General features: G+C 40.1%; 1 protein-coding gene across 1 annotated transcript; it reads left to right on the forward strand.

Annotated features, from left to right (window-relative positions):
- Window positions 1–4,456: 4,456 nt before the first annotated feature.
- Window positions 4,457–10,430, forward strand: LOC136017321 (alpha-1-antitrypsin-like). The gene is made up of 5 exons (XM_065685536.1): window positions 4,457–4,566; window positions 5,303–5,992; window positions 6,499–6,769; window positions 7,699–7,846; window positions 8,581–10,430. The coding sequence occupies exons 2-5, from the start codon at window positions 5,320–5,322 to the stop codon at window positions 8,785–8,787; spliced, it is 1,299 nt and encodes a 432-aa protein (XP_065541608.1). The 5' UTR covers window positions 4,457–4,566; window positions 5,303–5,319; the 3' UTR covers window positions 8,788–10,430.
- Window positions 10,431–11,988: the final 1,558 nt, after the last annotated feature.

Consider the following 11,988-nt stretch of genomic DNA (forward strand, 5'->3'; position numbering starts at 1 on the left):
TGGGCTGCGAGCGCACACTGCCGGCTCATGTTCATTTTCTCATCGACCAGCACCCCCAAGGCCTTCTCTGCAGGGCCGCTCTGAATCTGTTCTCTGCCCAACCTGTAGCTGTGCCTGGGATTGCTCAGACCCAGCTGTAGGACCTTGCACTTGGCATGGTTGAACTTCATGAGGTTGGCATCAGCCCACCTCACAAGCGTGTCAAGGTCCCTCTGGATGGCATCCCTTCCCTCCAGCATGTCAACCGGACCACACAGCTTGGTGTCATCGGCAGACTTGCTGAGGGCGCACTCAATCCCACTGTCCATGTCAGCAATGAAGATGTTAAACAAGACCGGTCCCAACACCGATCCCTAAGGGACACCACTCGTTACCGGTCTCCAGCTGGACACTGAGCCATTGACCACAACTCTTTGTGTGCGGCCATCCAGCCAGTTCTTTATCCACCGAGTGGTCCATCCATCAAATTGATATCTCTCCAATTTAGAGACAAGGATGTTGTGTGGGACAGTGTCAAACGCTTTGCACAAGTCCAGGTAGATGACATCAACTGCTTTACCCTTATCCATCAATTCTGTAGCCCCATCATAGAAGGCCACCAAATTGGTCAGGCAGGATTTCCCCTCAGTGAAGCCATGCTGGCTGTTGCCAATCACCTTGCTGTTTTTCATGTGCCTTAGCGTGCCATCCAGGAGAATCTGCTCCAAGATTTTACCAGGCACAGAGGTGAGACTGACTGGTCTGTAATTCCCCGGGTCTTCCATTTTCCCCTTCTTGAAAATGGGGTTATATTTACCTTTTTTTCAGTCATCAGTGCGCTTGTAGTAAGCATGGGTAAAGCCCTTCCCAAATTTTCATTCACAAAGTCAAGCCATGATGATGAACAAATCTAATACATGAGCAGGCCATAGCCACACTACAAAATCCTTCTGGATTACAATACATCTTGTGCATTTTTTCCTTTACTTTTATATTTGAAATAAAGTTGTCAAGATTTGTACATGAAGAATGAATTTCTTGAAGACAGATGAAGCAAAACCTGCACGAAGGAATGAGCTTATCTGGATTCCCTGATATAGAAACGCAAGTTAAAATGGAAGCTAGAGTTAATGGAAAATAAAAAGTGTCTTCTAGGTTGCCCCTTGAGTTTGGCTGTGGTAGAGTTAGTTTTGTTCATAGTGACTACTGTGGGTTTATGTTTTGGATTTGTGCTGAAAACACAGATGATAATGCAGAGAAACACAGTTGATAATGCAGAGATTTTTCGTTATTGCTGAACAGGGCTTACACAGAGTCAAGGCCTTTTCTTCCTCTCACAGCGCCCCACCGGCAACTGGGCTGGGGGTGCACAAGCAGTTTGGAGGGGACACAGCTGGCTCAGCTGACCACAGCTGACCCAAGGGATATTCCATATTATATGGTGTCATGCTCAGCATATAAAGCTGTGGGAAGAAGAAAGATGGCGACATTTGGAGTGATAGCATTTGTCTTCCCAAGTGACAGTTACACATGACGGAGCCCTGCTTTCCTGGAGATGGTCGAACACCTGCCTGTCCATGGGAAGTAGTGAATGAATTCCTTGTTTTGCGTTGCTTACACCTGCAGCTCTTGCTTTACCTATTAAACTGTCTTTATCTCAACCCAGGAGTTTTCTCACTTTCACTCTTCTGATTCTCTTCCCGTCCCGACTTGGGGGAGTGTATGAGCAGCTGTGTAGGGCTTGGTCGTCAACTGGAGTTAAACCATAACAGTCCTTTGGAACTTACTGTTAACACAACCAGTTGGTGTCATTCTAGGAAAATGTATGCTAATTTTCAGTATTAAAAAAAACAAAGTTTAAAGTGAGAAAGTATGCTCCATTTTTCCAGAACACTGAAATTTTTAATTAGTAGGGAATTTTTTATTTACGCATTCTCTCCGTCTGATGTCTTGGCAAAGTAGAAAACTATATTACAAAAAGAAACAAAATGTAAAGCTGTAAAAGCAAGAAACCCCAGAAAACAGAAAAGAATAAACATTTGCTCTCTTGGAAAGTAAGGAAGGAATTATGTGCATTATCTTTTATATACCTTTTTTTTTACACAATGGAACCTGGAAAAGGAAGTCCTCTTGATGGGTTAGCTACTTGCTGGGCAACATGGCATCACCAAATTGCTATCCTGTGATGTCAAGCTGTAAGTCATAGTCCCATGATGCTCTCCAAGATATAGACTGCAATAAGCGTGTTTTTTTATTGCAAGCAACATAAAAATTCCTGTATTATATAGTTTTAGATAGCATCAAAAGGTAGCTTGAAACAGTCCACCTTCCAGAATCTCTGAGGCTGATATATATACTTTTGGCTAGAAAGCCAAGAAAATAACAAGGATTAGTAAGTAAAGTAGAAAGAAATTTGATTCTCAGCAGAGGTTATGTATATCTATGTTTTTCTTCAAAGGTAAGATATACCACAGCATTTCATTGCAAGTGTAAGGTTCTTGTAACATATTGAGACTGAGGGTAAAAAGTTGTATGTTATTTCCCAAAGAAGAACATTAGCAGAGTATTGTGGTTGTAAGGCCAAATGTTCAGTCTTTAGGAAATACTAGAATTAATATTGTCCAGCCTTGCTGTAATAAAAATGCCTGTTATAATAGGAGTAGGCATGACATGTATTGCCAGTGATTTAATGACACAGCTGTAGAGAAAGGCCTCTCGTGTCTCTTCAGGGACTGGATGTATTCTAATAGCTCATTTGTTTCTGCTGTCTGCTAGCATCTGCCCTCCCTTTCCTTCTCATTGCCTTCTCCCAGCACTTACCCACCAGCTTTCAACCCCAGCTTCTCTTCTTCCACTCAGTAAAATGGTTGCTTAATCTTCAGAAATGCATCCATTTCTTCTCCGCAGCTTTGATTATGGCAAGGGAGCATTTCCTGTCAGCTGTGGTGCCTTCCCAATGACTTTTTTCATGATGGAAATTTAGGTATGGGTAAGCATCAACTTGCATACAGTTTATTGATCCTCCTTGAACAGATACCTGCGACACTCAACAGGATGCAATCTTCCAGGGACAGCTTTGGTTTGGTGCTCCAAGGGTAAATGCAGTGGTGGAAGGAATGAATGCAAGGGGATATATGCTGGCTTGTGTTTCACGATTGCTTGTCAGCTCCTGTATAGGTAATGAACTTGGATCATAGGTTGAAAATCTCTACGTTATTGCAATGCCAGTATGAGCTAAGAACATCTCTGTTGCTATTTGTGTGCTTGTATGCATCTGCAATCAAAAAGGAATAATTCTTCAGGCAATCCCTCCCTTTATCTCCATTTTGTCTCACTGCTAATAAACAATCTGATCTCTGTTAATGAAGATTTAGGATTATTGGTAGAAGTTTACAGAGCTAGCTGAACTGGAAATACTCAAACTCCTCATTTTCATCTTGTACATCTTATTCACTGTTTTATAAGCTATAATATGCCAGTTGCCACATGTATTGCTGGCTACTTTTTGACAGTACATAATGCACTTGTAGTTACTGGGCAATGGTTCGGTGATTTACAGATTATGGATACTACCCTTCAAAATCTGGTGGTTGCCATCAGCCTCTTGGGGTATTCTGGCAAAGCAGAGTCAACGGGATGGAGACTGCATATTTCACACCAACATTATGGAAATGGCACTGTAACTGGTAAGTTGAATGACAAAACCATCCAACATAATGGAGATGGGTTCTACAGGGGCAACGAGGTCTGTTAAAATTTTCATTTCCTGCCTTAGTGTGTCCTTGAGCAATCTGTCCATATATGATATTGAACCCTGAATATCCATTCAGTGATGTCAGAATGTCTTCTTTAGCACTTGCTGAAAGGTGGATAGGCAGCCTTGTTTGTGTGCTGCTGAGGTCCTTTTCAGTTGCTTATGATTCAGAAGACTAATCTGAGGACACAAGACATTCACTGACCTCATGTCTCTCTTTGCAGTCAATCTCTGGAACTGATCAATGTAAGTGTGGTTTCTTAGCAATGGTGGTTGTGTATTTTCAAAAAAGCCCCAGGAAAACTTCACCAATTCCCCAAATAGTCACGAGCCATGGCCAACAGCAATGAGTGAACAGCTCTGTTCACTGGAAATGTCTCACTAGAGTGGTAATGTCACATGATATTCTCTAAAGAAATCTACAGACAGTTCATTAATCACTTGCAGTCTGCTCCCCTCAAAATAAGACCTCAAGCCACTAAAGTTGGTACCAAAAGTTGTGACTGAGGTATAAAGTAGAAGCAGAAGAGCTTTCCAAATCCAAATCTTCTTTTGAAATCCTGAAAGAGAGGTTACTATTCCAGAGGAGATATAGTCCCTGTTCTGCTCCCTCTTATCTGCAGCCCAACACCCAGAACTGTTAGTTTGTGGCTGGATTGGACAAACTGTCCAGAGTATCTAGTGTCATTGCTGCTTGTGCATCCTCTCTGGCAATTTTTATTTGAACTGATTAATGATTAACGGGGGTGCTTTGCTTAATCCTGTTCAATGCGTACTGAAGAGAAGGAACAGACAAGACCAGATGGGCACAGCAAGATACTTTTTGTAGCACTGTAAGTACCCTTTTAATTTGCCCTCGGACTGTTGAACATTATATGTGGGGGGAATTATGTGGTTGCCTGGAAAAGACACATTTTTACCTGTAAACAAAGGTATGTACTTCACATGCAAAAAACCAAAACATGCCAAAAATCAGCAAAAACTAGCTGTTAGTGAAGCAGATATTCCACATAATTATATAAAAAATTGTTTTGGAAACAATAAAGATGCATATAGACTTTGCTACCACAGTGATCCAATATTTTATCTTTGAAGAAACAGTAAGTACTTTGAAATCTTGATCCTAGACAGTAGGATATGTATTTATACCTCATTTTTGTTTAAAACACATTTCATTCTCTCATTATTTGATGAATTGAGGACGACTAACAGGGCAGCAGTGGCCATCCTACAGTACTGAGTGCAAAACTAACGTCCTCCACCTACTCTGGGAAAAAGGTTATAATCTTCCAGTTGTTTGCAAGTTTTTAAAAATTCAGTCCTATCCTATTTTTAAAAAGTCAATATGATCCAAATGACTGCTTCTGAGAGAGTACTTGGCTATACAAGTAGTGTATCAGGAGGCATATTCTTTCTGGGGATAACTAGCATGTATTAGGAATGTGAAATATAAAAGTGTGGGATTTTAGAGAACAGATGTGTTCTGAGAGCCTCATTTTGATTTGCTGGACACACAGAATGAATAAATTCATTTCCATGCCTTATTTTCTATGTTTATCCATTTTCCAGAAACAGTTAAAAGGAAAATGAAGCTCATCTTCTCCTTGTGTTTATTGCTGGCTGATTTGTATACTGCTGCCCACTGTCATCAACATCCTCGTTATCCCAATAAGCAGGATGATCCCAAAAGGTTGTATTACCCAGGACACAGTTCTCATGGGAAAGGAGTTTATCCAATTAAGAATAATACTTTCGGTAAACTAGTTTCCAGCAATGCTGACTTTGCATTCTTATTTTACAAGCTGATTGCATCCGAAGCAACTGATCAAAATATTTTCTTTTCACCCATAAGCATCTCTGCTTCCTTTGCAATGCTGGCACTCGGTGCCAAGTCAGCAACACTGACGCAGATTCTGGAAGGGCTTGCCTTTAACCTGAAAAAGACTCAGGAGCAGGAAATAAATGAAGGTTTTTGCCAGCTCCTCCACATGTTGAACCGCTCAGACAGTGAACTCCAGCTGAGCCTGGGCAATGCCCTTTTTATACAAGACACACTAAAACCACTACAGAAGTTCCTGGATGATGTCAAAAATTTTTATGAATCTGAAGTCTTTTCTACTGACTTTAACAACTCCTCTGGTGCAGAGAATCAGATCAACAGTTATATTGAGGAAAAGACAAATGGGAAAATTACTAAACTAGTGGAAAATCTTGATCCTTTCACCACAATGGTTCTTGTTAACTACGTCTTCTTTAAAGGTAAGAAATATCAAAGGGTGTGAAGGTTCTAACTTAGATGCTTGCTGCTTATTACAGGGAATGAAAACAAGAGAAAGAAACTGTAGATTAAGTATTTTAAATGGAGGAAAACAAGTTCAGTATCTGGAAAATACCACATATCGCTATAAACTCATGTATATTCTTTGTCAGTATAAATGTGTCCTCACCTGGCTGAGTGAAAGACTAGTGGTATTGGTTTTTTTTTAATAATTGTCTTTGTTGAGCTTGGTAAATTCTTTAATGTTTTATAGGCTTATGCTCTATTGAAAGATGATGTTTTCAATATTTTTTTTTTTTTTTGCAATTGTCTTTAAACACCTGAAATAGAAACCAAAAGAGCTGCATTGCTGTAACACTTGGGAATGCAGTAGCTTGAAAAAGATATTTGCTCTAATCAAAGGAAGGCTGTGGGACTAGATCCCATCTTATTCACCATGACCATTCCTCTTTGTATTCCACTGAATTATTTTTCTTTTTGCCCTAAGCCCAGTGGGAGAAACCCTTCAGTACTTTATATACAAAACAGGAGGACTTTTTTGTGGATCAGGAAACATCTGTACAAGTTGACATGATGTATCGAAAGGGTTACTACAGAACTTACTTTGATGAAGAACTGTCCTGTTGGCTGGTTCAGATACCTTACAATGGAAATGCTGCAGCATTATTTGTTTTGCCTGACAAAGGGAAGATGAAGCAAGTGGAAGATGCTCTCTTGAAAAGGACTGTATCTAAATGGGGAAAGTTCCTCCGAGACAGGTAAGGTTTTTTTTCTGAAAGGTGACTATATCATAGAATCATAGAATAGTTAGGGTTGGAAAGAACCTCAAGATCATCTAGTTCCAACCCCCCTGCCATGGGCAGGGACACCTCACACTAAACCATCCCACACAAGGCTTCATCCAACCTGGCCTTGAACACTGCCAGGGATGGAGCATTCAGAAGCTCCCTGGGCAGCCTGTTCCAGTGCCTCACCACCCTAACAGGAAAGAATTTCCTCCTTATAGCTAGTCTAATCATAGATTAGTAGAGTTTATCTCACCAAGACAAAACATCAAAAGCCACGTTATTCTACTGAGCTCTGGTCACTTAATGGAACCTCTTTACGCAAGACTTCTTTCTTAGTACAAAAGTTACAAAGAACTGTGGCTAGCAAACAAATAGGGCATTGAACTTGTGATCCACCTAGGGTTAAGTTCCTGGCTCAACCAAAAGTTGCTTAGCACCAAAATGAAGGCAGCAGACCCTTGTTTCATAAGGGCATTTTGAAAATATAATGGAGTAGCTATTGGGTGTTTGGGTGTTGAGACCATTATAGGTAAAAGCAAGAATTTTACTCATTCACCATTACTGCAGCTACTCCTGTGGTGGCCCAAGCCCTGTTGTATATTCAAACAGCCTTAGGACAACTAATTATGATTTCTTGAAAAAACCCTGCTCCCTGCTTGCCACAGAGTTGGTACAGTTGTGTGGTGTTCACCCCACTGTGGAGGCAGAGGATAACACAGGCTCATTCTGCTCCAGCCCCCCACATTAGATAGCTAACCTGATCAGAAGAGCATGCTACCTGAACCCTGAAAGCAGACTTTCAACATTTAGAAAGATAAATGTGAACTGTCATTATACTGAAGCCATTGAGGAGTGCTACCTAGATGACAATTTGTCCCCATTTGTGGTATCTTTTACAGGAAAATACATCTGCACATTCCAAAACTTTGTATTTCGGGTACATATGATGTGAAAAGTATAGTCAAACAAGTGGGGATGATTGATCTGTTCACTGAACAAGCTGATCTGTCAGGGATTACTGAGGATCCTGGACTAATGGTTTCAAAAGTAAGTCAGCACATGAAACACAGTGACCACAGGATTTGTCTATTCCAAGGAACCTGGCATTAATATCCCATGAAAAGCTTATCCCTGTCTCTCTGAAGCATCACTCAGTCATTGACAGCTGCCAAACTAGAGGCAAAGCATTCCCTGTATTTCCTAAATCTGAAGCCAAACATGCTTGCAAGGCTATATGTACATGGTTGGAGAACAAGGAAGAAGACATATATATAATTAGCTGTTCTTTTAGCTACTAAACAAAATTATCCAAAGCTAGGACATTAGCTTTGGCAAAATTTCACCTAATTCTGCATACAAAGGGCAAAACGCTGTTATTCCTGCTATTCTAGTACTTTCAAAAAAGTTAGTTTTTTCAGCTAGATGGTAGGGTAAATTCAAAATAATTCATGAAGCTGCCAAAGGCAAAACAAAGCCTAAGCTAAATTACCAGGTTTCTTTGTTACCAGAGTTTCTTGCCAACAGTCATCTTGATCACTCTTTGGCTGTCTGCTGTTTGAGGGTTACTCTCTGCACACACAGTGAAGGAGGCTAGCAGGAGTGGCCTGATAGTTGATTGTGCTGCAGTGGGAAGGAGTGTCTGGTGATGACCTTCGCAGAGGTTGGTGCTGCTGGGTCTTGTTCCAGGCAGGGCTCCCTTTGGTGAGAGCAAGGAGGGTGGTAGGCTGCTCTTTTCTTGCCAGGTTGTCATCTGGAGGCTGTTTGGCTTTGTGTCTTTGCAGGTGATCCACAAAGCCATACTGAATGTTCATGAAAACGGCACTGAAGCAGCTGGGGCCACAGTTAAGGAGATTACCTGGCGATCTGGCGATTTTCCTCATCCACCTCGAATCAGATTCAACAGGCCTTTTCTCCTGGCAATTCTGGATAAATACACCCACACCATCCTTTTCATGGGAAAAATCGTAAACCCTCTGAAAAATGACTGATCCACCAGAGAATGTGCACTTATACACATTGCTGGCTAAATCCCTGCGATCCAGTGAAACACCTGTGCATGCACGCCATTATGTACTAGTGCTTATCTTTCACCCATTATCTTTATATACATTATTAATCCCTTAAAAAACAAACCCTATTTTTCATTGTCTGAAAGTCACTGGTATTTCCGCCAGTCTATAGCTGGAGATAGCTTGAAGTGTCAGATCATTTTTCACCAGTTTTGTAAGAAGCTCTTCCTGACATGCTCCTGTGGGTTATTTGAGATGGCTCAAAGCCTCTGGATAATGTAGCTACTCTGTACACTCACGGTGTGTGTACTGGACAGCAGGAAAAGGGAATCAAGGAAAAGGAGGTGTAAGGTATAAATCCTGTCTGTTTAATACTCTAACCTTGATGACTAGCTTTAAATACAGATTCCCTTAATATTGGAGTGAATTTCCATTAATTTATTTGGTTTTTGACCACGGGTGGTGTGAAGTTGCAGGATCAGTGACAGGGACACTGGAAGATACACCAGTGTAAAGGGTTGATGAGTATAGCTGGTTTAGCTTGCCTTCCTTTTTCCCCTTCAGAGGAAGCCCTCCTCATGAAGACAAGAAGGTTGGTTTTTGCTTTACAAATAATATTTATTCTACTAAGCAAGGAAGCCATAGCAGCAGACTGACTCTGTTTTATCCTGTTAATACAGCTATTACTGCCAATGCCCTGAGATAAAAGTATGGTGGAACAGTACATGGCGTAACACCAGTTTCCTTCTTATGGATTTATCATCACTGTCATTTCTTTTTTCTCCTGCTGATGGCATGTTTATTGTTACACTTTCCAGCTAGACATGTCAGACTGCAGCAGAAAAGAGGAGGAATAAGACATTATAACCCTGGAGAGTTTGTATTTCTTCAGTAGGAAGAGCAGAGCTTTCCTACGGGCTGTTAACATGCTTTAAACTATTACAGAGACACATAGAAAATGAAGGTAATGTTTGAGAAGTCAACTTCCTAAATGGTAGGAGTGGATTACTGTTATGGAGTAAAAACATACTGTGAATTGATGTTTGTACCTTTTCACTTTTAAGGTTTCTTGAGTTTAACTTATTGCTATTGTGTTGTTTTATAATGAGACAACTGAGAGGATTTTAACATACCAGCTACACTAGATAGTTGTACAGTTGTGAAACAAAACATAAATCAATCAGTAAATATTTAATATTTTTTCTTTAATTTTTTAAATCAACATCCTTAGCATGTCTTAGTAAAATACAGAAAGCCAATGAAAGTGCTTAAACTATGGATTGATTAAAAAATTTGCAGCAGAATATCAAACTGGTAGAGAAGAAGTAAAATATAAATGGCAAATTTCTAGACTTTAGTCTCTTAAAATATCTTGAAAAATATAACTTGAAAGTTATGTTGAATATTTCTAAAATATAATTATTTTGATTAGTTTGGGTATCTTTACTTTCTTTGAAATTAAGTTATTGATATCAACATTAGTAAATTGTAGCTGTAAGTGTACCAATAAGGAACATAAGAACCTTTTTATATCAAACTGCCAGCCATGTAACACTTGACATTCACTCTCAAAGCCCTTATCAAAATAATGTAAATTATTAACAAAAGTTTCTTACTCATAATTGTGTTTAGTCTGTTCAATATTTAGTAACAAACAGTTGGCTTCATACCTCTACACATAAAAGACCTCTACGCATAAGCTTCATACCTATACACATAAGACAAAAAGAGTCTTAGTGCAATACAGATAAACAGATTCTACAGAAAATCATTCAAAAACCCTTAGAAAATCTCAGGGCTAATTCAGGACAGTGCGCCAAAGTCCAGCTTTGCAATGACAAACAACTCTGTAGGCAAATACCAAAAGACTGTGTTTGCTGTACCTCATGGACCTCAGATCAATAGTCTCCATTTGTTAGTAGGAAAAAAAACAAACCAAAAGTAAATGACATTTTGCGAATCAGATATCATTGAGGGGTAACCTTGTTGCTCAATTCATTTTAAAGTAGATGGAGAAAATTTAGGTTGAATTAAGATCTGGATAACCAAAAAGTTGGTAGAGAATTGTCTACAAGGGGGAGTAGCAACCATATACATGTGTCTTAACTTGGTTTTCTTTCTATTTTGACTAAGATCAGGGAACGTCCGTCACTGGAAGTGTGCAGCAAATTTGTGTGGTAAATAACAAGTACAGAAGGATTGCACAACACTCCCAAAACTGTCAGCCTCAAGGTTATCACAAATCCAGGGCAGTCATAGTTTCTGCAAGACAGTGTTTGTCATCAGACAAGAGACATCGCAGGCTCTCATAATAATTTCGGTCCTTTTAATTTGTTTTCTAACCTATAACAACTAGATAGCCACATCCTGTTAGCGTTGTCTTGATACTGAATAACTTATTGCGTTCTTGTACTGTATGATACTGCTCTTTCTGCATGTCACTTTTAGGACATAATGACAAAGAAAAACGTTAGTAAGTTTTATGAAGTTCTGGTACAGATTGACACCATGATAATTCAGGGATGGTGAGGTAAGAGTGTCTCCCTGATGACAGCAAGCTTTCCCTGGTGCTCTTCATTGATCAGCACACCCACATTCCCATTAATTGGAAAATGGTTATCCCTATGGGAAAATAGTGCCATTCATGTCACATACCCATCACTTCGGGGTGTCTGATTTCTCAAAACCAGATGTCATGTATTTCATTATGTATCCAGACTGTCTAGCAATTCTCACACAGTTAGTAATTAACAGATATTTCTGGGCAATACTAAGTGAATTTGTCAGCTTTTGAAGAAGTCGGTGATTACTTATGGCTAAAAACCTGGCTTCTATTGCCACCAGAAACTTGGCAGCTATGAATGTGCTGCGGCTGAGATCCACACAGCCAGTGGCCATCACCTGCTAATCACAGTAACACCTAGGCTCATGAAGCTCAAGGCAGTGCTTTCCTGTAGCTTACACAGAGCCTTGGTAACCCCAAATACCTCACAAATGTCCCTGGCATATGTCAGATGGAGTTACCAGCAGCATAATCACCTATGTGAGATATGGTTTGGGCTCAGAATGGGGGGTCTGAAGGCATCAACAGTTTCATTGTTGGAATGGATCTAAAAAATGTTTTCTGGAAGGGAGTGTATTTAATCATACCACTGGCTGCTAAGAGACTGCAAAAACCAG

This window comes from Lathamus discolor, chromosome 6 (assembly GCF_037157495.1).
Source record: "Lathamus discolor isolate bLatDis1 chromosome 6, bLatDis1.hap1, whole genome shotgun sequence".
Taxonomy (NCBI): domain Eukaryota; kingdom Metazoa; phylum Chordata; class Aves; order Psittaciformes; family Psittacidae; genus Lathamus; species Lathamus discolor.

What these genes read in the sequence shown, in the direction of transcription:
- LOC136017321 (XM_065685536.1), top strand. Translation starts at nt 5,320, where the DNA reads ATGAAGCTCATCTTCTCCTTGTGTTTATTGCTGGCTGATTTGTATACT. An exon ending in GGAAAGTTCCTCCGAGACAG is followed by an intron (nt 6,770 to 7,698) that starts GTAAGGTTTTTT and finishes TATCTTTTACAG; the next exon opens with GAAAATACATCTGCACATTC. An exon ending in CTGGACTAATGGTTTCAAAA is followed by an intron (nt 7,847 to 8,580) that starts GTAAGTCAGCAC and finishes GTGTCTTTGCAG; the next exon opens with GTGATCCACAAAGCCATACT.